General features: G+C 39.8%; 1 protein-coding gene across 1 annotated transcript in view; it reads left to right on the top strand.

The window, feature by feature from the left end:
* Positions 1-327: 327 nt before the first annotated feature.
* ADAMTS20 (ADAM metallopeptidase with thrombospondin type 1 motif 20) overlaps positions 328-26147 on the top strand; it is a 94216-nt gene continuing 68396 nt past the window's right edge. Inside the window, 4 exon segments of the mRNA XM_050324484.1 lie at positions 328-435; positions 764-1110; positions 13250-13412; positions 15955-16214. Of these exon segments, the coding sequence (XP_050180441.1) occupies positions 345-435; positions 764-1110; positions 13250-13412; positions 15955-16214 (861 nt within the window). The 5' untranslated portion in view covers positions 328-344.

Below are 26147 nucleotides of genomic sequence, written 5' to 3'. Positions count from 1 at the left end.
CTCCGCGCCGCCCCGCCGGCCGCGGGGGCAGCGGCACGGGAGGCGGAGGCAGGGACTGGAAGACAAGGGCCGCCCTCGCCCACCTCGGCGGCGGAGAGGGAGCTGGGGGAGCGGAGGCGAGGGGCGGGAGGAGAGAGAGCGGGGAGCGCGGGCGCGGGGCGGCTTCCCGCGGGTGTGTGCGGGGAGCGCGGGGGCGGCGGGACACGACACGACCCGACCCGACCCGAGGCGGGGCGCGGGCGCATGGAGGAGCGGCGCGGTGCGCGGCCGGCCCGGGCGGGCGACAGGCGCTGAGGCAGCGGCGGCCCGGGGGCGCTGCGGGCACGGCAGCCGCGGAGCGAGCCATGCGGGGGGCGAGGCGTCTGGCGGGACTGCTGTGCCCCCTCTCCCTGCTCCTCACCGCGTCGTGGGGAGTCCGCTTCCACCCGGGACAAGGTAAGCGAGCGGCAACAAAGGCGGCGACCGTCCCGGGGGTCCTGGCCCTGCGGAGTACGCCGTGCCCCGCGGGGCAGCCGCCTTTCCCGGCCCCCGGCGGGCGGGAGGAGGCAGAGCTGCCGCCCGGTGGCAGCGGGGCGGCCCTGGGGCGGCGGGGCCGGGCGGTCGCCGCGGGGTCTCTCCGGGCGTGCTGGCGGCTGCCCCCCGCCCCCCGCCTGTCACCGGAGCCCGGGCTGGCGCCACGAGTGCCGTGCCAGGAGCCATGCGGATGCCAGCGAGGGCTTGCTGTGCTGCGGCGGCAGGCTGAGCCTCCTGCGCTCTGTTGCAGAGTCCTTAGTGAAGCAGCTCTCCTCCTATGAGATCATCACACCTGTTAGAGTGAATGAGTTTGGAGAGGTTTTCCCGCACACGCATCACTTCAGAAGGAGGAAAAGGAGCTTGGAGGCACCGCTGGAGCCTGCTGCTTTCCGAACACATTACCAACTCAGTGCATACGGGCAGGTCTTCCAGCTCAACCTGAGTGCTGATGCAGGCTTCGTTTCTGCTCAGTACACGGTGGTGCACGTCGGCGCCCCGAAGAAGCAGTCCTCCCCTGATTTGCGCCACTGTTTCTACCGCGGTCATGTCAATGCCCAGGAGACGCACATGGCTGTCTTCAGCATCTGTGGTGGCTTGGTAAGCATGTTGATCACTGCTTCCTGTCTCCATTCATATTCTCCTCCCTAAAAGAAATGTGGTGGGATGCCTTTGCCGGAGAGCTAAGCTGGAAATTCTTGGGCATCGTTCCAAATAGTTGGTCATGAAATGTCTTGGCATCAGCAGTGTGCAGTCATGATGCTACTTTTTTGGTGGGATATACAAATGCTGCTTTCAAAGGATCTGTTGCTGGCCAGTAATATAGTTGGTTGATGTAACTCCTAACACCAAGAGCATTATAACAGGGGAAAAAGCATGACTTAGAAACACAGTAAGCTATTGATTTGATAAAATGATGCTGTCAGTCGGCATCAGTTATGTGTTTATAGCTTAACAGATACTGTGATTATGAGTGAGGAATAATGGTGCTTGAGATGATGGGAGGGGAGCTAGTGTTGTTTTTTTTTCTTCCTCTACTTTCTCATAAAAGGGAACGGGAAGTTTCCTGCTAATTTCAGTGGGAGTATGTCTATGAAACACTTCTTAAGAACTGAATTGAGCAAACAAATCAAAGCTGCAACGATATGCATTCTTTACTTATCCCTTCATAGAATTTATTATGTCTTCCAAACTGATAATGGAGAAATAGTATCACATAACTGTCTATCAAAACAGTTGTTTGTGTTGCTGAATTTTATAATTTTTTGCCTAGAAGTCATGAAGACTCATATCTAGAACTTTACCACGTCACTATTTATTGAAATGCTGAGGACAAGTCTGTGTGACGTGCATACTGTAAAAATACGATGTTGTAAATCTTACTGAGAATTTAAGTAGAGGTTGTTCAATTTTTTTGCAATCACTCTGCAAAGTAAAGGTGTATTTTTGGGACCTGAAAAAATCCAACTTTGTATTCTAGTCACTTTCTACTAGCCTACAGAAAATAGAATGGAGTTCATTGGATGTGTGTAGGAGCATTTAATGTTTTAAAAGAAGGTGATACATGTGATGGAAGAGAGAATCAAATGTAACTTGTACTTGAGAGACATCTCTATCTTGTGCTTATTCTTGGATATTTGGGTATATACAACCTTGTCTTTGGGTTGAGGTGTGTTGACTTTGTATAGTCCTTGGAAATTACTGGAGAAGTGAGCATTTGAGAACAGTAAGTCTGTATTCTTCTGAGTTTTTACCTATATGTTGTACTTTACAAACGACTGTCCTTAGTTCTTGACTGCGTTATCCAAAACCCAGTTCAAACCTATACCGAACACACTGTGTAACAGAGGGAGTAGAAAAGATGAGGGATCACAAATATGGTTGTTTTTGTTTTACTTTTTTCATGTTTCACGTTTTAATAGTTGCTCAAATACCATTGGATTGAGAATAATATACTTTATATGGAATAAATATGAGAAGTTTTAAACCTTTCTCTTTTCATAACCTTTCTTGCCTGTTTGAATTCTATTCCTGTAAACTATTGCTCTTCATTACTTGAAGGGACCATGTGCACTGAAAACAATTTTTCTGAAAAACATGTACCTACTGCACATAAAAGTTGTCTCAACTACCTATTATTTAGCAATTCGCAAACTCCTCAGCACAAGACCCTCTTCTATTCTGTACCAATTTGAATGTCTCACTTCTCGTTTTTCTCTCCCTTCCCTCTCTGGCCCCTCACTGGTACATTACAGTCTGCATCACATATGTGGCCACTCAGAAATCCCTGAGTGCCTTTAAACTGAGCCTTTGCCTCTTCTAGATGAGCCTTGTGAACTTTCATTGCAGCTTCCACTTGGACTTTGTGTCATCAGTCATTACCTGACTGACAGAGTGCCCAGCCTGAGCCACCAGCAAAGGCCTTTCTGTCCTGATGCTCTCAGGACCTTCTCTTACCTCTTGTTTCACCTTCTGCCCAGGCAAGCACAGACTTTGAGGGCCTACAGCATACCCAACATTATGGCTGCTTTCTCCTCACTAATGATGCTGGCAAGGTTTTCAGAAGAAGAAGCAGAGCCATGCATGGGCGCTGGTGCACTTTTGTGGGACATGCCTATAGTTTCCTTGGGAGGGACTGTGTGGAGACAAAGAGGTGGTCATAGCCAGCTGGTTGCCTATAACTGCATAGAGTGTCCTCCAAGCTGACTCAGAAACCTCAAGCTTATGTTCTTCCTCATCCTCATGGATTCGAAGCAAATGTGACACTCGTCGTATAACTACCAAGGGAGTTCAGAGAAGTATGGATGTGAAAAGAGAGAAAAAGAGGCCAAGTAGAATTGTCCTTTGAGATCTTGTCCTCCCTGAATGCATTTCCCACTCCTAGATGGAGCTACCCTCAAAAATTAGCAAAAAGATGTTTTTATTCTCAAGGTTTTAAAATTTCATAGGTTTGTGCATTCAAAAAATATACCTGCAAAAATACACCAGTCAGTTACTGCTCTTTTACTGAACAGTGCCTTGCTTCATGAATACATCCAAACATTAGTCGGATTGCTGCTGAGGTAAGATACTATTTATTGTGAGTGAGGCAATAGAAAACCAAACTAGTGACTCAGTAACCTTGCCTTATATTTATTTTAAGTAAATCCCTTCATTTTGTAGGATCTGTTCTCCTTGATGCTGAACTTGAGCTTAGTATAATGGAAGTCAAAAAGATATTGCTATGAACTATTATGAATAATTTTGTCTTCCAGCTTTGCATATATAAGCCATTTGCTTATATTTGACCAATGCTGTAAAAGCTAGGGAGGAAAAAATGACTTGAATGTAGATATAAAGGTACAAGAGATGTAACAAGAGAATTTTAAAAATTGCTCTGGAGATGTGCCTTAATCATCTGAAGTGAAACCAGGTACTTGTGTTCATTTTATCCTGTAGGCATCTATCCCCAAGTTCTGCACTACTTCCTTCACAGCTTCACTCCTGCTTCTCAAGTTCCATCTTTTTTTTGCATTATTTTGTGGAGTGTGTTCTCCCCCTCCACTCTGCTTTGCTTTTTCACCCTCAGTTAAGCCTTTTTCTGGGTGTACTAGGGGCATGTACAACCCAGAGTATCCATAGAGCACTGCTTAATGGCTCCTGACACCCTGTATGCAGTTTTGTTGTGTTACATTTCAGAGCAAGCCCTGGGTTCAGGGGTACAAATGGCACAGGGAGGTTAGAAGGTCAGCAGGGAGTCTATAGTAATTGCAAGAAGGGAGTGTGTAATTAAGGAACTTTGGGATCCATCAAAGGCAGAAGGTCATTTGGAGTGATGGCCTTGGTGCCTAGTTGAGTATCTGATCATATACAGACATATTTCTTGCATCTACAGAGTAATTTTTGAGGTTTCATGCTTTATTTCACTTTATTTTCTTACATTCTGTATCTTTTGTTACTTTTATTGTGTTAGTCAGTTATAGCTTTGTACAAACACAGGAAACAAGATCTGCTGAGGATGTCCCTGGATGCTTGTAGACAAAAGAGAGCTCTCAAATGTTAGCCAGACAGCAAAATCAAAGAGATAAAACCCCAAAAGCTTAAAAATCATTTCACTTTTGAGAACATGCCTTACAAGTTTATTGACAAATACAAGCAAATGCCAGTGAATTAAATGTCTTAAAATAAGGGACCTGTCACCATTTATTTACTAGAAAAAGGAGCTGCTTCTTTTTTTTTTTTTTTTTTTTTTTTTAAATCCTGAATGAATGCTATAAAAACAGTTTGTTTAGTCCTTTGAGAAGCTTGGTATTCTTTCTTGGCGATTAGGAGTATGTTGACTGATGCTGAAGATAGTTAAAATCGGTTATTGTGAGCTGGGAGGATGTGCTGAAGGTGACTACTATGAGAGAGGGAAAGGTAAGAAAGGAGGAAAAATGCATTGTTTTGAGTGTATCATCTGTGTTATGTAGAGCAAGTTCACATGCCCACTGACTGGTGGAAATTAAGAGTAGAAAAGTACATGTGAATCTCTTCTTGCGTGGATTTGATAACTGTCAGCTTTCTGCAGTCCGGGAGGGCAGGACTGCTTTGTTCTAATGTAGCTTTGAAGTGTAACAAGGTCTGTGTGACAAGTTCCTTAGCAGCTCAAGGAAACTCCTTGGTAACACTCCTTTACTGTACATCACACTTACTTTCATCTGGAGAATGGCAGGAGTATGAACCTACATGAGGATCTTCAGAATCCTCAGTACAAGAGGTTGTGTTTATTTTTTATTAATATGGGTCAGTGAATCACTTTTATGAGAGGTTTTGAAAACAATTCTGCCTGGTACTATGGATGGGTATAGGAAGAAAAAGTAGGCAGTCCTGGAATTTCTTTTAATGAAATGTGATTTTTTTTTTAAAAACTAGTTGGTAAATAAAACCCCAAAAAAACAAGGCCCAAGAACCTAGTGTTAGCATAGCCAGCATCTGTTTTCTTGTGGAGATCTATTGGAGGTCACAGACTCCAGATTACTTGCTCCCTGGTTTTGTGCTCCTTAGTACTAATAACTTCAATGAGTGAAACAAACTACATCATTTTTTCCAAGACAGCTCTAATACTTGTAACTGAGAGATATGCTTACCTTGATGTAACTTAAAGCATTAACTGAAAAGCTGTCAGCTCAAGAAAGTTACCTTCCAAATCTGAAAGGGAGGATAGTTTTCAGCATTCAGGTCACACATATAAACCTATGAGTATCCGTAAAGCACATGCTAGGTTTTGTAGGTTTTTGTCTTAAAATACTGATTCCATCATAAGCTAGGAAAAAAGTCCTATGAAAATGTCAACTCAAGACAGTCTTTGTTTGAATAAACCAAGTCTTAATGCTAATGACTGTCTGATGTGAGGATCTCCACGTAGTAGTTCTAGTTTCTAGTTTGTCATATAGGTGTACAAGATGAGACTCTAGCCCTGAATCTCTGCAAAACAGGAAAAAATTCAGTGCTTCCATTATAACCCTGTGCATTGTCTCTGATCAGTGGTTTCAAGTAAAAGGATTTACTTTGTAGGTTAATGATACAATGTTCTTTCTTTTTGGCTGTTATTTTTGTATCTAAACAGAACAAAAGGTGACCGGGAAGTAGATTGAACTCTATCTTTACTACTTGGAAAAGGTCTAGATAAAGAATTTTGTCCTTGATAATTTCATTTAATTTTCCTTTTTTCCTGCTTTCTTCTGCTTACTTATTCTTTTGCTCTTGACTTAATTTCTTTTGCAATTTTCATCTCATTTGCTTTGGTTTACATTCCTATTAGTTTTTCCCTAATATGTATTCACACAATTAGGACCAGTTTTTAAACACTTCCACTTCTGTGACACTTGATCTAGCATTTTTCAACAGAAGTCCATTTTAATGACTGCAATTGCCTCAAGTCTTCCCAGTGTTGCTCTGATGGTCACAGAATGAATGAAGTACATCTTATACTATTATCTCATATTTTTTTAGCTTTGTTTTCCCACATGTAGTCACTATGCATATTTCACATACATCTGAGAATGGACCATAACACTTGAATTTACTTCAATATGATTCTGTGTCCCAGAGTCAAATTCTGCCTGCCTGCCTTGGCAAAATCACTATTCATCACACAACTTGTTATAAAATAGTGAGATAGCTTAGGTACCCCCTACAGCTGCTGTAAAAAACCTGAAACCTCTCCAGTATATTTTCCCCAGGCTCCTCTTTTCCAGAAAGTATTTCCACAGGTGCTATACCTTCACACATGGGCCAGCACAGATCAGCAAATACAGTTGGTAATTGCAATTGTAAATGGAGGAAATGTATAGAGTTGCTGATTGTGCAGCTGAAGATCTGCCACAGAAAACATCTTTATTGAAAGCAGTAGGACCTGAGTATGTGCCTTGCTGCTCACCAGCAGTTCTGCATGAATTGTCCTTTAAACAGACTGGGACCTGCTTATGTAACATTTTATGTCAAGGGTGCTCAACCATCACTGGCCTGCCTTTTACCCACATCCTGTGTGTGGTGGCCTTCCTCCCCCATGGCTACTTGGGCACATTCTGTTTGCCAAATAAATTGTTCTGATGACTGTAGCCTGTTGTTAACTACTGCCTTTATAGTTTGGATCTATGTGACACAGGTGAGTTTGCTGGAAAGCTGTGGACAGCCACAGGAAGTTTGGTTTACTTTTATATATATATATTTACATATATCCATGTTCAGTAAACTTCCAGGAAGTACACAGAAGGTTCTGTGCATGAGTGTGAGTGATAGGAATGTCAGGGGAGGGCAGAGGGAAACCACGTGTGGCCCTTTGCTGTCACAAGGTGAGCTAAAGTACTGAAATGGTGTGCATACAGCTTTTTAGTTGGTTGGGGTTTCTTTGGGTTTTTTGTTTGTTTGTCTGAAATTAATGCTTCTATCCCCAAGTGGCAGTCAACAAGTCAAGAGTTAGCTATCATGTATCTTGGGAAACTTTGTACTCTTGGAATAGATAGGCTTTCCACATGAGATAATGTATCTGCGATAGTCTCAGTTCTCATTCTGTTTCAGACATAGCCTCATGTAGAAAATGGCAAGGTTATTGTAGCAAACACAGACCCTGAGAACCGGTTATACCTTCTGGGAATGTACATATTGACAGAAGTACTCAAGGTAGCTTGAGCTTGTGTGGCTGACTAAAGTGAAAATCTAACCAGACCTTGTGTGTACTTGAGTGATAACTGCCTGATGGTGCTTGTGAGGTTGAAAGGACTATGTGGAACTATTCATCTCTCAGTGAGAGAAAAAGGTGGTTCTGCATGTACTTGAAAACATCAAAACTAGGACATTCTCTTTAAATGGAGATAAGTTGCAATTGTAAATTTTCTTGACATTATCTGAGATGGTCGAGGCACGATGATATGATGGAGTTTCCTCCAGGATTAAGAGTATGGATTTCCTAGGTCTGTGCTCTGTTGGAATACTTAGCTTGATGATAGTTTCTGTTAAAACCAACCCCTCTAAAAACCAAAAATCAAAGCCAACAACCCTCCCCCAGAAAACCCCAAACAAAAAACCAAATCCTTTAATGTATATGTACCATTTTGTTTTGGCAGTTTCAATAGATGTTGCAGAATAGCTGCCTTTCTGTAATGGAATCTCCATGCATATAACTATGAAAAAAACTGTTATGCATATTTTTAGTTGACTTGTCTAGCTTGTCCACTGTGAATTGTATATAAAGGTAAAAATAATTAAGTGGCCTCTTTCTCTTCCTTACACTCCAATGAATCTTGTTAATTGCCATGAACCTCTGATCTTTCCAGCTTGCTTTGAGATTGTTATTGCAACATTCTCTGAAGTTCTCTGCTATTTAACCCGTCTCTTTTTGTTACAAATTGTATTTAGAAACTCCTGAAATACTGTTTTCATTAGGTTTCAGCCAGATTTTCTTGCCTAGAATAGCTTTACAAAGTGATGTTCAGGGTACCTATTGCCAGGTTTTATATTTCCTTCTTTCCTCTATATGTTATTTTTTCCTGAGTGAAAGTAACTTGGCAGTGAGGACACTGGATCCAGTGCTGTGGTTATCAGTATGGTTATATAAGGTGTGATCTAAACATACAAATAGATAAGATTTCTTTAGGCATTTACATGGAACTTAAATTTCAGTCTGTAAATAGGTAATTTTATTTAACCAGTTATTAGATGACTTTGCAGACCTGGATGCTTCCAAACTTAGGTGAATGTCCCATCAATTCTTTTCAAGATGTGATTAAGCATACTAAAGATGTGATTACTGTCAACTTACAAAATCTTAACATCACAGAATTTGTAAAGAGATGTAGTTAGATAACAGTCAAACTTACGATGGAAGTTTTTTTTTTTCCTATAACTTTTAGCATTTTATTCTCTTTCTAAGAACTTCAAACATAATGTTGCTTTCAATCACTTCCAGTAAGGCTTTAGATATTTCTTCCTGTGACTTAGGTGGTGTATTATTTATGATTGAATTGCTATTTTCTTATTTCTATTATATTAGCTGTGGTCTTAAGATATTAGCTTGCAACCACTAGCTGTTTTTTGTGTTTCTAGCTGAATTATCTTCTAGTAGAAATGCTCCTTCCGGATGTTGGCAGTGTACCATGATCAGATAGCCTCTAATACTTCTTTCTTTAGTGAAATAATTAAGCTATGCTGCTTAAGTCTTTAATTAGAAAACATAACAGTGAAGCAGAAAGAAAAAGGTGAAGGACTTCTCACATGATTCAAGAGCTCTGAATAAACACAAGAGGGAGGAATGGAAGAGAGGAAGAGAATAATAGAAAAGGAAGGGATTTTGTAATTTACTTTGACCATTAAAGTGCTCTTGCTGTAAACTTACTTGCAGGTTTTTAAGTTGAGTTGAGAAGCCATACCTTGAGGACGTGAAAAGTACTTGAGCATGGGAATAGAGCTTACCTGAAGGGGAATCTGCTGATTAAGAGTCATGTTTTCCAGAACTTCAGTTGTTCTTTTAGAGTTTTTATGAAACCTTTTCAATTGTGCTGTTGGGCATATTAATTCCTCATTTATGAAACCTGCTGTATCTCCCTTATGTTTTCCATGCATTCTGTGAAGTTGCTATTATACACAAAGATGTAACTTGTGTATGGGCCATGGTGCATTCTTTAACCATAATTTCTGCAGTATTTATTTCTATTGCTTTTGTAAGAGAGAAAATACATTGGTTAAGACTATACAGTTTTAAACCACTTTAAACCATGAAGCCATACCATATATAGTGAAGTAGCTGTGTTGATTCACTGAACCTTGATGTAATATAAAGTGTTTAACTCATCCATAGTATTTTAAATCCAAAAAAAATATAATTATAATTCTCTTATGGTTTTCTCATAAATTTCCTCAAATCTATGCATATGCATAGTCCTTGGTAGCACTCTTTCTTTGGACCACTTATTTATGATGTGCAAGAGACCGTTTTCAGTTTTGTATTCCACTTCTGCTGAAGAGGTCTTTTAAATTTACTTTTATCTCTTTACCTGAGAACAGAAATAGAACGTTACAGATGGATTTCTGGTTAGATGATTTGAGAGGCTGTAGTGGGTTGACCCTGGCTAGATACTAAGTACCCACTAAAGCCACTCTCACTCCTCTCTGCAACTAGACAGAGGAGAAAAAAATATAAAAAAGGGTTCATGAATTGACATAAGAACTGGAAGAGATCATTTGCTGATCACTGTCATGGGCAAAACAGACTCAAAGTGGGGTTATTAATTACATTTATTACTAATAGAATCAGAGCAGGAGAATGAGAAGAAAAATAAATCTTAAAAACACCCTCTACCTCTCTTTCCTTCCAACTTCTGTCTCTTTCCCCTTAGTGGCTCAGGGAGATAGGGAATGTGGGTTACAGTCAGTTCATCAGAGGTTGTTCCTGCTGCTGCTCAGGGAGAGGAGTCTTTACCCTGCTCTGACCTGGGGTCCCTCCCATGGGAGACAGTCCTCCATGAACTTCTCCAGTGTGAGTTCATCCCATGGGCAATAATTCTTCACAAACTGCTGTACTGTGGGTCACTTTTCCATGGTATGCAATCATTCAGGAACAGGCTGCTCCAACATGGGTCCCCCACAGGGCCACAGGTCCAACCAGGAAAACCTGCTCCAGCATGGGCTCCTCTCTCCCAAGGTCAGCAGGTCCCTGCCAGACCCCTGTTCCATCATGGGTCTCCCACGGGGTCACAGCCTCCTTCAGGCATCCATCAGCTCCAGCATGGGCTCCTTCACAGGCTGCAGGTGGATCTCTGCACCCTGGTTATCCTCCATTGGCTGCAGGGGCACAGCTGCCTCACCCTCACCATGGTGTGCACCATGGGCTGCAGGGGAACCTCAGCTCCAGCACCTGGGGCACCTTCTCCCCCTCCTGCGCTGACCTTGGTGTCTGCATTGTTGTTCACATGTTCATTCACCCTGCTCTTCTCAGCCTGCAATTTTCATCTGCCCAACAACTTTTTTTTTTCTCCTTCTTAAATATGTTACCACAGAGGCATTACTGTCATTCCTGATTGGCTCAGCCTTGGCCAACAGCAGGTTCATCCTGGAGCCGGCTGGCGTTGGATATATCAGACATGTGGGAAGCTTCTGGAAGCTTCTCACAGAAGCCACCCCTGTAGCCCCCCCACTACCGTTCAGTTCATCTTTTCCAATAGAAGTCTGATATTCTATTATGGAAGTTGAGTTTAGTTTAAAATGTAACTCTATCCTTTTTAGTTCTGGACTACTATTATAATCTGTGTGTTCTTTGTAAAATCCAGAAGTCTGTTTATTGGAAAAGCCATGGAAGAAACAAATTCAGAATATCTGCTCAACCTGTTTGAAAGAATAGAATGGAAATAAAATGTATGCATGAAATAAAGCAGTAGCAATAAAGTTCTTACTTAAATCTAGAAGAACGTGCTTTAAATGTCTGTTGTCTAGAAACAGGGTTTATAGTATGTCAGGAGAAAAGAATTAATTAGCTTGTTAGTGTTGACCAGTAGTGTGGGGTCAAATTTATTATGTTTTGTTTAATGGGACTTTAATAGTATATGTAATAAACACTTAAATCTTAGTGGCAAATATTGATGCTTTGTCCCTGAGTGACATGCTCTTGTCTGTCCCTGTAATTTTTCCCAAAGGTTGCACTGACAAGCTGTGTCATGTCTGTTTTCCTGAGGCCCTTTCCAAGGAGACACATGGTGTTCTCAGTACACTCGCTCTGCTGTCCTCTACAAATCGCATGCCCTGGAAACACTGGATGTGAGAAGGCTAAACTGAATGTAAAAAGGATCTGGCATGAAGAATACTTGCAAAGAATTTAAATGAAGCTGAATGGAAAAAGTGCTTCTATGAGTTAGATTTAAACTGTTAGATTTAGATGTTACATCTAACTCTATGAGTTAGATTTAAAAAGTCTTGAAATGAAAATACTATTTAGCTCTGTGGTGCAGAGGATCCGTTCATGCTGTGTTTGCAGTATCTTTAATAATGTTATGTATCAGGCAAGATTACAGATATTCTGACACATACCTGAAGCCTAATAGACTGTTAAACAAAGAAAACTGGTAACTGCTTAGAAGGATCCCAAATTCGAGGGATATTACAATTCCAGTAAAATACCCTGGCCACTAAGGTAGTCTGCAGCACTTTTTAAAAGACTTAGGTTTCTTTCTAAAACAACCTACTTTCTCTTCTCATTTATCCTTCTCTGCCACTCTCTATAACCTGGAGTTTCAAGGTTGACATGAACACTTAATCTCTTAAAGCATATTACACAGATTATTGCTATTATCTTATTGGTCAACATACCTCACTGGCAAAAGATCTGCCAGGATGCAGTACAACTACTCACTCAAGATGCTTAACGGACTTAAGTGAGGAAGTTACTAAAAACGTCTGAAAATAATTAAATGAAATTCTTGCATGTGTTTTCCTCCTCATGGTCTCCTGAAGTCAAGTTTTTAAGCCATAGGAAACTATAAATTTGGTTGGAAGTGCAGTGAGAAAGAAGTGATTCTGTTTCAGGATTTCATAATTAAAAGGATTATGGGGCAGGGCGGTTGTGTATGTGCCAGTGCTTTTGTTAGTAATCAAGTTCATTTGGTTCCCATTACATAGCTACCCATGTGTGTCTGAGATGGGCGGGGGTGTGTGTGTTGGGGGAATCAAGGAGAAAAACACTTTAATGTCATTGTCATCTTTGAATTCCTAGTACTCATTTCAAAGTCTTTAAAAAGAGTATCAGGTTAACATTGTTTCTAATCTATGAGGAAAATTCAATTTTAGAAGAAAAATATTTTATAAATTATGTTAAGGACAGAAGGCAACAAATCAGTCCAGAATTTAGACCACACTCAAATTATGAAGTTCTTGATGGCCTCTGCTCTCCTTTGCAGAGTTCCCAACTGGTCCTGCTTTGTTATACCTAGTTTCACTTTATTTTTGTGATCCCCTTTGTTTTATTAACTCTATATAGTGATTACCTGTGATCCTTTGTTAATATGCAAGTTAGTCTGAGTTACCCTGGTGGGACAAGTCTCAGAAAGCAAACTTCTCTTACCTTATCTTCCACCTTCCATCTTCAGTGTCCACTGAGGTTTCCTCTGTCTCACATGTAAATGTATTATCATTAACTTCAAAATATTATCATAAATAATTTTTATGTCAATGAAGTTTATTTTTATATCGGTATTTTTATGGAAAATAAATGAATTGCTTCTCTTACTTTCAGATGGGCACCTTTAAGGCACATGATGGTGAATATATTTTAGAACCTCTGATGAAAGCAGATGGAGGTGAACATGAAGATGAACATAACAAACCACATCTTATATACAGACATGAAGAACTTAAAAAAAAATATCAGAAATCCCACAAACCTTATGAGGTTTCAGGTATAGTCATACTTTAAATTTCTTTGTGACTTTTTCAAATGTCAGATTTTTTTTTTTAAAGTGGCAAGATTTAATGTCATAAATAATATTTCTCCAGATTGTTCCATTTGAACCTACACATTTCTTTCACATAGGCTTGACAGCTCTTCCTTTTGTTTTGTGTCAGTGGCTAATTCAAAAGTAGGACAGAATGCGCAAGTAAAAAAAAAAAGATGATATTTCAAGAACTTCTCTGTGAGTTTGATTTTTTACGTATGGGACAATGTAGGTGTAAGAGTAGATCCATGGGAATTGTTTCTTGTATTCACAAAAGATAATGAGCTTATTATAAGTCTAACAGATAATACAGGATATCTGTCTTCCTTAATAATGGAAAAATCTAATATTACCCATTCATGTAGATTTTTGTCCTTACGAGTATTTTAATAATGTATTCATGCTACATTTTAATAATACTTAGTTTTATTGAAAATAGAGTGGAGTAATTTACAAGCACATTATTAGGATATGTGACAAGGGAATGACTGTACTTTCACAGATTCACAGCATATAGGTTAATCACAATCATGGCCCTCTGATTATTACCCACTTCTGGTTTCCAGGTTGGTAATGATGAGGTTTAGAGGTCCTAGGGCAATCAAAAAGGACTGCAGGGCACTGGGACAACTAGTTGAAGGGACAGGATCACAGGTGGTGTTTTCCACCATCCCTTAGGTAGCAGGGAAGAATGCTGAAAGAAATGGGAGAACCCACCTGATGAACAAGTGGCTTAAAGACTGATGCCATCCTAGGGATTTTGGCTTTTTTGATCGTGAGGTGGTTTGCCTAGCACCAGGCTGGAGACAGATGAGGTTCACCTGTCTAAAAGGGGAAAAGGGTTCTAGCCCGTGAGTTGGCAGGGCTGATTGAGAGGTATTTAAACTAGGTTTAGAGGGGGAAGGTGGTAAGACTAGGCTTACTAGAGATGAACCTGGGGATGCCAAGCCTGTGCTGGGGGTGAAATCAATAGCCCAGCTGAAGTGCATCTACACCAGTGCGCAGGGTATAGGAAACAAAGAGGAGGACCTGAACGTCTTTGTGCAGCAGGAAAGCTATGATGTAGTCGCCATCACAGAAACATGGTGGGATGACTCACGTGACTGAAGTGTTGCCATGAATGGCTATAAGCTCTTCAGAAAGGACAGGTGAGGAAGGAGAGGCAGTGGGCTGGCTCTGTACATTAGGGAGTGTTTTGACTGTGTAGAGCTCAAGGATAATGATGATAAGGTTGAGTGCCGATGAGTAAGAATCAGGGGAAGAATAACAATGCAGAAATCCTGGTGAAGGTCTGTTGTAGATCACCCAACCAGGATGAAGAAACAGATAAAATATTCTGTAAGCTGCTGGCTGACATTTCATGAAACAGAAACTCACCATGGAGAGGAGGCAGTCTAGGACGTTCCTGGAATGTGTGGAAGATAACTTCCTGGCACAGCAGGTGAGTGAGCCCACCAGGGGTGATGTCCTCCTAGACCTGTTTATGAACAGAGAAGGGCTGATGAGAGATGTGGTGGTCAGAGGCTGTCTTGGGCATAGTGACCATGAGATTTGAGTTTTTGATTCTTGGTGAAATAAGGAATGGGGTCAACAAAACTTCTACCTTGGATTTCTAGAGGGAGGATTTCGGCCTGTTCAGGACACTGAGACATATTCTTTGGCAGCTACTTTTTAAGAAGGAAATCTAGCTTCCAGAAAGGCAGTGGAGATTTCTTCAGAGGGTTGTAAAGTGTATAGTTAGCTGCGTAAGTTCTGAAGAGTAGTGACAATTCAGGTATGCTTCTAAGTTAAGGATTTTTATGTGAACTGTTGCTAAGGTGATTCTGAAAAATGCATGGATTTTATGTATCAGGCATCAGAAGCCTCTGGTGGCTGGACTATACAGCATTATTGGAAGTATTGCAGTACTTAGTTTGGAGATATCTGAGATTGCATATTTCCTTTAGAACCTGATCCTACATAATGAATATTTACAAAGATGTCAAGGAAGTCACTGAATGTTTTTGATGGGTACTTGTGTATGAAGTAAACTCTATATTTATTTAAATATGTTACATAAATTTAAAAGTCAATAGGGACTTAAATTCAGGAGTTGGACCTAGTTTGTTTTGTTTTTTTCCACTGGTGCCAAAAGTTTGTGTGTAAAAATATGTTTTGTTTAACTAACTTGCTTCCTTTGTTGTACTGCTTAAGTTGTAGTGCTTTTCTCCTTCCAGCCTGCCTGTTTGGATTATACCGCATTCTAGGAACTACAAAATACTCCTGCCTTGTAACTAGTTTTTAACAAAGAATCCATTTATGTTAGAGCTGTATGAAAATGTAAAAGACATCTAATTTGATGTTCCTATTACAGTCTTCTGTGTTTCATATAATTTTCTTTTTAGTTCTTGCACTGTTTCTCTTGGAAATAAGATCATAAATATAACTTTACTTTGTGTTTTGGGAAGCCCTTTGCTTCTTTACGTTTAGAAACTGCATTTAACAGTAAATCTTTTTTGCTTTGCAGATAAAGAGTTGAAGAAGAGCACTTTATTACATTCAACCTTCAGCAGTTTAAATGAAGAGAGCAGTGTTTTACAGAAGTCTCTCGGTTTAAAGTATGGTTTAAATAACCTCTCTATAGAGGATGGTGGCAATCCACATTCCAGGAAAAAGCGTTTTCTTTCCTATCCAAGATATGTAGAAGTGATGGTTACAGCTGACGTCAAAATGGTTCAGCACCATGGGCAGAATTTACAGCACTACATACTAACACTGATGTCAATAGTAAGTAAACTCTGGTTCTTAAGTATTAGCAATTTCAATTATTTCTATTCAGTTGTTCTCTTTTCTACAACTGTCCTGTCTTCTGGTTTGACCAAATTTTGTATCAAAAGAAAGAGATTCTATAAACATAAATTAAAAACTAGGGCCAAAATTTCTGATTGTGGATCTTTTCAGTTTAATGCAGTGTAAGGTGTCTAAGTGAAATGATGTGACTGATTTCCTGATTTTCTGATTTTCTGTTGCTTTAGAAGAATTCTTAAGCTTCAGTGAGTCAAATGTATGGATTAATTACAGCAGACAGATGTTAAAATGCATTGGGGAAAAAAATGCTTGGTTATAGTAATCCTAGTTTTTCAAGTTTTCAAGTAATTTCAGATTAATATGGGTCAGACTTTGAGTTGGCATCATTTGTTTGTGATCTTTCTGTAGTAAATTCTTTTTTGAAACAAAAGTCTTTACTTGTATTGATTCAGAATATGGTGCAATAAGCTTTGTATAATCAAAAATTTACCATGACATCTGTTGAATCATGGAAAAGCCATGCTAACATATTCTACATTGTAATTGTTTCTAGATTTCTGTCCTTATATCTATTCAAGAAGCTTAATTTATATGAAACTGCATCTACCTTGGGGCTTGCAAATTAAAGCACATGCCATATAGGTATCTATAGAGACATCTGTGTTATAGACAGCTATTCACTTGACCAGTCATAGACATCTACTTTTCGATCAATTAATTTACTTCATAGAAGTGCCCAGTGCCATTTAAGAAGCATAGGTCATCTGGGTTGGCCTGAGCTGCTTCACAAAACTCAGAATCACAGGATATGCTGAGTTGGAAGGGACCCACAAGGATCATCGAGTCCAGCCCTTAGCCCTGCACAGGGCCATCCCCAAGAGTCACATCATGTGCTTGAGAGTATGATCCAATCTTCGTTACCCTCCTTTGGACACTCTTTAATAGCTTAATATCTTTCTTATATTGTGGTGCCCAAAACTGCACACAATATCCAAGGTGAGGTCTCACCAGTGCAGAGCAGAGCGGGACAATCTCCTCCCTCGACTTTGATGCCAGCTTCAATTCTGAGCATTGGCTGCATAAGTTTTCTCCCTACAGCAGCAAGCAGCATCTCTGAATTCTTACCATGTCACTAGACCTTGCTTCCATTGGGCATACACCTTCCTTTTTTGCCTTATTTCCAAGAGAAGATCCAAGCTGGCCCTCTGCCTTGCCTGCTTGACTTCTGACATTTGGGAATTGCCTGCTCCTATGTCCTTAGGAGGTGATTTTTGAAAAGGGACCAGCACTTATGGATGCCAGCACCTGCACAAACATCTTCCCAGGGGACCTTACTTACTAACTCTCTGAGCAATCTGAAGTCTGCTCTCCTCATGTCAGAGCTGAGATTTTGCTGACACTTTTACTTCTGTCAACAGAGATTTTAAACTCGATCATTTCATGGTCATTGTGACCAAGACAGCCACTAATTTCCACTTTGTTCACAAGATCCACTCTGTTGACAAGCAGCAGATCAAGGAGGGCACCTTTCCAAGTCGGCTCCCTTAGGACCTGTGTCATAAAGTTGTCATTCAGGTTTTTTAGGCATCTTCTGACCCAGGTTGTACCAGCTGTGTTATGCTCCCAGTTAATTTCTGGCAAGTTGAAGTCCCACATAAGGACAAGGGCAGTTGACTTGGAAGTGTCTCTTAGTTCCTCAGAGAATAATTTGTTTGTGTGATTGTCCTGGATGAGAGGTCTGTATCAGACTCCCACAGTGACATCTTTCATTATTTGTTTGCCCCTTGATTCTTACCCAGAGGCTCTCAACTGTGCCAGTGCCAGCTCTGAGCTCCATACATTCTAACCTCTCTATTACAGAAAGTGCCACCCCTCTGCCCCTTCTACCCTGCCTATACCTCCCGAAGAGCTTGTAACCATCAGCAGGACACTCCAGTCACAGGTCTTATCCCAATAGGTTTCACTTATGCCAATGATGTCAAATCTCTGCAAGTCTCCTGTAAATGGTGAGTCATAACTGCCAGTTGTGTATAGGTGTCCCATAACCTATAGCATGTGAAGGGATGCTGGATAATACGCAGTTAGACAACTAAACTGAATTCTGCTCACTCTAATATCTGTATATCCAGCTGATGGCAGTAGAGGTGCTCTCGTCTATTACACACATGATGTAGGCAAATGTAGAAGATGGAGTTTCCTTTTATTGGTTTATAAAAGAAATAATGGTATTTTAAGGAGATCAGCATACTTTATTTGATTAGGTCTTTTGAATTTTTCTACTTCTAGTGGTGTGAAAGTCTGAAAGTTCATATATTACAAAAAAAAAAAAACCACCAGTGCTGAAAGTTGTTTTTTTTCTCTTTAACTTATAGTACAGACCCAACTTGGGGTTCTTTTAGAACAAGTGATCCCAAAGATGCCATTTTTATAGAGACATTTTTAATAAAGACCTGTTCTAAGAAACAAAGTGGTCAAAACATTATTTTAAAATGTAAGCTGTTTTTTACAGAAGTTTACAATGAGATGAAATAGAACATTTATGTTATCATTTTCATAAGGTGGTGTTGTGGTTATAGGTAGTGTAATTACTGGATTTTTTTTTTAAGATCAAAACATTGTTCCTGCATCTGTAGCTGTTGTTCATTCAACTACAACTCCTTACACTGCAATGTTTCTAAAGTCTCTTTACTTACATAATTGAACTTCTAGGTAAATAAGAGAAGCATTGTATAATTGCTGCTTTAGAGAATCAATATATGAACAAGCATTATACTCTAGTCTTGTAATAATTCTGTAACTTTTAAGGTTATTCAGTTTTGGCTTGGATTTTAAAGAAACCTAAAAACTTTAAGCATATAAATCCCATTAAATTTTAATGAAACTTAGACATCTAGCTCCCAGAAGAACCTTTGAAATCCTGGCCCATTTTTCTGTTATTTTCTTTGGGTTTTTTTATCAGCAACAAAGCCACCAAAGTAAACTTGCTGCTGTTTTGTGAGTGGAAAATAAGAACTGAAATATACTGCTAAATATTTTTAGGGTTTTAAGTGTCTTGTCACTCATCCAATTCAACCTGAAAAGGCTTAACTCTCAGCATGCGAGTAATCCCATTGAACTGGAACTGGAATGCATTTTCCAATTTCTTTAAAGTTGCATAAATGTTGGCAGTATAAGTATTCACATTATTTATACTATGTCTTGGAAATACTTACTGGTTCTGATTGAAATACGTAATTCAAAAGACATGCAATACCTTTGCCATAGAAATTTGTTAAAAAATTTGTACTGAAATACAGTAAAGGGTGGTATTATTTAACGTGAAATTCTAAATAAAATAATAAAGAATTCTGTGATTGCTTAACTTGCACTGTTTTTTATTATTTCTCCAAGTGTTGTATCATCAGAACAGGCAGTAAGCACTGCCTTAATAGATTTAGTAACTGGAAGACTTTAAGATTAAGATTATCTTCAGGAAGTTCAAGGCCCCTAACATGAAGGCTTGATCTTAGCAACTGAAGTAATTAATTAAGACACTGGAGTTTACTATAAAAGCATCAAAACCAAACTCCAATCTGGTTTCATGAGACATTTTGAGGTACTATCCTCATTTTCTGTATAAAGTAGCTGATTATTGGCATCCATTTAAGTACTGTACTGCTTATGTAGTTAGTTTGGTACTAAAAAACGACTTGGTCTGTTCTTAGTCTGTTTGCAGCAAGAACTTTGTAATCTTGCCTTTTTGAAAAGAAATCATGACGTGTAAAACTACCTGTGGTAGGGCTGTGGTGGCCAACTCAGATCATGAACTCGGCTGACTGCCTAGTCACGTGAGTGCTAAGATTGGAGCATGGGTGAGGTGCAGCCATGCATTCAAGGAGAGGATTGAGACAGCATCAATTTAGATCATCTAACATGCAGTGAGACTGTGGAATCATAAAAAGGTGTAATATCATGGTAAAATAGTACTATTATGATATGGTGTTAAAAGCTGGTGGGTTTGATTTTCATCAAGGCAGGTTCCTGACTTGGACTGCACATAAATGACCTTGACTGTCCGTTGTTTTGTTCATTGTGTAGTCTTTCAGATCTGTGCAAATGATGAATGATGATGGTTATCTGTCACAATGGGAAAAAAGTATAAACAAGGCTACAACTAGAAAAAATCTTACCTGTTACTCACTACCTCACTGCCCCCATCATTAAAAACAGCCCAATGATTTTGTCCTAATATATATGGAGTGAATTTTAATAATGTTCTTATGTTTTCTTTACAGGTCATACTATGGGAAAACATAGATGCATACTAGCATTTAAGAATATTTGGCATTACTGATTCTGCCTTATAGTCACAATTTAAAAATAGGCGTTAGAATTGAATAATTTGTAGGTTAATAATATAATTTATATGACTAGCATCTGAAAGGCAATGAATATTGTTACATTTAAAATTTAGACATGAGTACATTGTTCCTTGCATCTGCTACTTGGACTACTAAGGTTCTATATTACCCCTTTTTCTCTCAGATTAGTGTATTAGTACTAATGCTACAGGAATGTTCTGTGCTTTTTGTCTCTCATACAGTAAAATCTAGAAATCCAGCACAAGGCATTTATTCCTTGGCTTAGGCTCTATACCTTATTATGTTTCTTCTGTGCATTATAAAACCACATGATCTTGTGTATTTGACATGGTTAAAATGAAAGTGGGTATTTGTTTATGCACCAATGACTATACATAACAGAAAGCAATTATTTTCAAAGCATTTTTCATATAGAATTCTCTGAGATAGACTTCTTGTTTATCTTGGTATATGGGTATCTATGTGAGTATAAAAAATGTCTACTATTTTTTAAATTGTGACTGTCCTTCTGCTCCAACTCCAGGGTGCCTGTATATAAAATGTCATAATGATACATCACTACATCTTGAGGTCCATCAGATAATACAGAGGTGATAGTGTTCCCAGGTAGCTAAGAAAGCCAATGGCATCCTGTCTGGTGTTAGAAATAATGTTGCCAACAGGACTAGGAAAGTTACTGTCCCCTTGCACTTGGCACTGGTGAGGCTGCACCTCAAGCATTGTGTTCAGTTTTGGTTCCCTCACTACAATAAAGTCATTAAAGTGCTGGAGTGTGTCCAGAGAAAGGCAGGAAGGCTGGTGAAGGATTTGGAGCACAAGTCTAATGAGAAGCAGCTGAGGGAGGTGCAGTGCTTTTTTTTTCCTGGAAGAAAGGAGGCTCAGGGAGACCTTATCACTTTCCACAGCTACCTAAAAGGAGGTTATATTGAGTTGGGGGTCAGTCCTGTCTCCCAAGTAACAAGCAACAGGACCAGAGAACATGTTCTCAGGCTGCATCAGGGAAAGCTTAGGAAAAATGTCTTAATAGAAAGGGTTGTAAAGCACTGGAACCAGCTGCTTGGGAAACAGTAGAGTCACCATACCTAGTAGTAGCTTAGCGACAGGGTTTCCTGGTGGACTTGACAGTATTAGGTTAATGGTTGAACTCAATGATCCTAAGGAACTTTTCCTACCTGAGTGATTCTATGAAGTTTTGCAGTATGTAGGGAGGCACATACTTGCCCACCTTTACACTTCACTGCTGTTAGTACTATTTAACCTAGGTGCTAGTGGTTGTTGTTGATTAGATATCTGATGATTAGACAAGTACTTGTCTCTGACTTGCTTCTGAATAGTACACTGTTCAAGGACTATTTCTAAGGTGAAGCCTTGGTACTTTTTGATTATGACAAAGGTCTTGTTCTGAGCTATTTGGGACCCTCTCATGAATAACGAGCCAAGCAACACTCATGTCTTTCTCTGAGTAGCTTCTAGTGGCTAGAGATGCCTGGCTATGGTTGTATCTTGTGAAATGATCTTGTGAGGTAGTCTCTTTCAGATACTGAAAGGAAGTATTGATATTGATATCTGAGCTGTATGTGATGGCATTTGATATGATCTGATTATAACTGTGGTGCATATTTTCATCAAACAGTTGTAGATGGTGATGAGCATGACTAAGTCATTGTTTGCTGAGTTATTGCAATATTAAAGGGATATCTTTGCACCCATCTCAGTCACAAGAAAGAGCATAGGCATTCCTGACAAGTTGTTGTGGTTTCAGCCCAGCCAGCAACCAATCCCCACTCAGCTACTCACTCATGCCCCCACCAGGATCAGGGAGAGAGTTGGAAGGATAAAAGCTAGAAAATTCATGGGTTAAGATAAAGAGAGTTTAATAGGGAAACCAGAAGCCACACACACAAGCAAAGCAAGACAAGGAATTAATTCCCTGCTTCCCATGGGCAGGCAGGTCTTCAGCCATCCCCAGGAGAACAGGGCCCCACCATATGTAACATTTACTTGGGAAGACAAACACCTATCAATCCAAATCTCTTCTTCCTCCTTCTTCCCCCCCTTCCTGCTTTATATCCTGAGCATGATGTCATATGGTATGGAATTTTTTTCTTTGCTCAGTTTGAGTCACCTGACCCAGCACCTCCAAACACCTTGCCAGCATGGTGCTGTGAAAAGCAGGAAAGGCCTTGGCTCTGTGTAAGCCCTGCTCAGCAATAACAAAAACATCTGTATGTTATCAGCTCTGTGTTCAGCACAAATCCAAAACACAGCCCCATACCTGTCATTTTGAAGAAAATTAGTTCTACCCCAGCCAAAACCAGCACACAGGGTGACTAAGCCTTTAAAAGGGATTTATTCTTTCTTTATGCCTTCACTAAAGCATTCTACTAGGTGTCATGTGGAATCTCTACCTGGTTAACTCAAGGGATAGTAGATTGAAGATGACTTGGATGCGGGGACAGGAGATGACCTAAAACTCTTAGTGGAAAAAATGGTAACTCTGAGACATATAGGTATACTTGTGCAAGTTTGCATGAGAAGTCTCTTCTAGCATTAGGTTCCACTGGTGGAAGCCAGTTTAGTACAGAAATATGCACAGGATAGAGTAAGAGCAACACCAGCAGAAATGACGCAGCTCTTTCTCATTCAGTGAAGCAATGACTTCAGACTCATGACTTCAGACAATTTTGTGTTCTTATGAAATATATGACAGAATAAGGGTATGACAGTGGAACAGGTGAAGGAGAAATCTCCCAGATCCTGGAGAAATCTCATGGATCCTGGATATCTTACATCCTTTCAGCACTACAGTGATAAATAAGAGATAATTGGAGCCTGCAAAAGGCATGTGAGCTATGAAGTGATACCTGTTTCTTCCAAAGAATATGAAAGTCTGTATTTTCCTGGTATCATGGTTGTGTGTAAAAGACAAGAGGAAAAAGAAAAAGAGGCCTTGTGATACAACATTTAGGGGGAAAAACAAAAAGGGAAAAAAGTTGCTGAAGAAGTCAAATTGGTTTTGGGTGTATCATTTATTTATCTTCCAGCCTCTAGGCATACTTGCTTGTTTATTAATCCCTTTTCTAAAAAGGGTATTTTTCCATTATTCACAGTCACACTTTAATGGACAGTTACAACAGGGATGTCAAGAGAAACTAAACTTTATGACCAAGTTACTTCCAGTCAACTGGCAGCCACAGCTGTGATGATGACAAGGTTTGTCTTAATGTTTGAGAATTCCGTGAAAGTAAAAGCTGTGATCCTTCCACCAAAAGCTAACTAGTTTCATTTATATATTTTTTCCCCTTCTTTGTTGCTGTGCAGTCAGAACTCTTCTGTGGTGTGGATGCTGGTTTTAAGAGTCTGAAAAATCTTGAAACTAATTTCACTTTGTCTTAGCTATTACCTCCTACTTTTGTGAAACCTCTATTTAGATCAGTGTAAAGCAAGTAGATCTGGAAATTGTAAAGAAATGGTGTATTCTATTAAATTCTTATCACATTTCATCATCCCTTTTCATGAATACTTCCAATAAGAGATGATGGAGAGAGGTATCTTTAGAATACAGGAGCAGGGAGTACTTATCCCTTGATTTTTTTCACTGAAAATAAGAATCTCATATTCCAGATCTTTGATAGTTCTGTGCATTGATCTGTCATTTCAAGTCTTAGTTGATTACTTTAAGTCTGCATAGCACTCTAGGTTGGTGGTTTGGTTTGTGGTTATCAACTGTCAGGATTTTTCTCTTCACATATGTTCAGCCAGCTTGAGAATATACCTTTGTATATAGTAATATAGTAATATAGTAATATAGTAATATAGTAATATAGTAATTAGATATAGTATATAGTAATATAGTAATATAGTAATTAGAGTTGGATCAGGGGTTGGACTTGATGATCTTGGAGGTCTTTTCCAACCCAATCTATTCTATGATTCTATGATTCTATGATTTGGTGTTAAGGGCAACTAGTTATCAGCAGTCTTGCTCTTCGATCTTTCGAAAGCAGTGGTAATGACTAAATGTTTGGAGGTCATGAAAGTGCCCATGAGGCAAAGAATCCATACTTTGACTCAAATGTAGGATTAATGAAAGCAGTGTTACTTTTACATTTAGCATTAACTTGTCTCCAGTATGAGAGAAAGCATGCTTCAGAATTTGGCAAGAGCCTCTGGCACCTACATGACATTATTTCAGTCCTCAGCTCATCTCCAGATATAACCAGTGGATAATTCAGATGGTGTGTATAGATATGGTGTTGAAAGTCTTGCAACAGATTCTCTTCAGGTGTGCAATGAGATATTCTTTTCTTACATACTTATTCCATCTATGCATCTCCTTGAGATATGAGTAGCTAGTACTGGGTTTTGAAGATATACTTTTGCACAAATATTTTAAATGGACATAGTGTCAACAGACAGGAAGAAGGACTGTTAACTGTGTTTTGTGTTGGTTTCTTTGCCTCCTCTGTGTTTTCAGATTTTGTGAGCAGGATAACCTCATCAGACAGCACAGCAGTAACAGATTTTTGTCAAGGGACTCTTTAATGTACGTGAGGGGACATACATAAACTACTATACAACTGCTACTACAGCCGTGAACTTGAACTCCTAAGTTTTAATCTCAAGAAGGCTTCAGCTTGGACTCCTTGCCTGGATCATTCTAATCACCCAGGATCAGAAATGAGTCTTCTTCTCACATATTATGTATGGTACAGGAGGCCTTTAAGAAACTCAGAGCTAATGTTCCACTGAAGGTTAATAGTCACAGTTTAGGCACTCAGGTATTATTTGGTGTTAGCTGAACCTAGTTAAGCCCCCCATTCATTTTTCAATCCCTTTACCTATTCTACCTGATATATACCCTTGCAGTACTGGACAAATCCTGCATTGTTTTTTGTTGACTATGTCACTACCTCAGATGATTGGCATGCTCTTTACTTGACAGCCAGTGAAATGCATGTTTCTTGAGTTTGAGAGCTTTCTGTTCCAAAACCAGGTGTTAACTAGACTGATTTACTAGTTAATTGAAAGATGTTTCTGACTAATCTAGTGGCATTCTATGATGGAGTGATTGCATCATTGGGCAAGGGAGGAGCTACAGATGTCATCTGCCTGGATGTCTGTAAGGCCTTTGATACAGTCCCCACAACATTCTGGCCAGTAAATGGGAAAGTTTTGGGTTTGGTGTGTGGACTGTTAGATGGATAAGACATTGACTGAATGGCCATGTCCTGAGAGTTATTGTTAATGCCTCAGTGTCCAAATGGAAACCAGTAGTGAGTGGTGTCCTTCAAGGGTCCATACTTGCACCAATACTTTTTACTATCTTTGTCAATGACACAGACAGTGGAATTGTGTGCACCCTCAGCAAGTTTGTAGATGACACCAAGATAAGTGATTCAGTTGAGTTGCTTGAGGGAAAGGGTACCACCCAGTGTGACCTTGACAGTCTTGAGAATTGGGCCCATGTGAACCTCATGAAGATCTATAAGGCCAAATGCAACAACTGGGTCGAGTGAAAGAGGTCTCTGTTAACACTATACACATATAA

Source organism: Myiozetetes cayanensis, unplaced genomic scaffold (assembly GCF_022539395.1).
Source record: "Myiozetetes cayanensis isolate MyiCay16 unplaced genomic scaffold, myiCay2020 scf3, whole genome shotgun sequence".
Lineage (NCBI taxonomy): Eukaryota > Metazoa > Chordata > Aves > Passeriformes > Tyrannidae > Myiozetetes > Myiozetetes cayanensis.
This window is presented reverse-complemented; position numbering and strand designations above follow the sequence as displayed.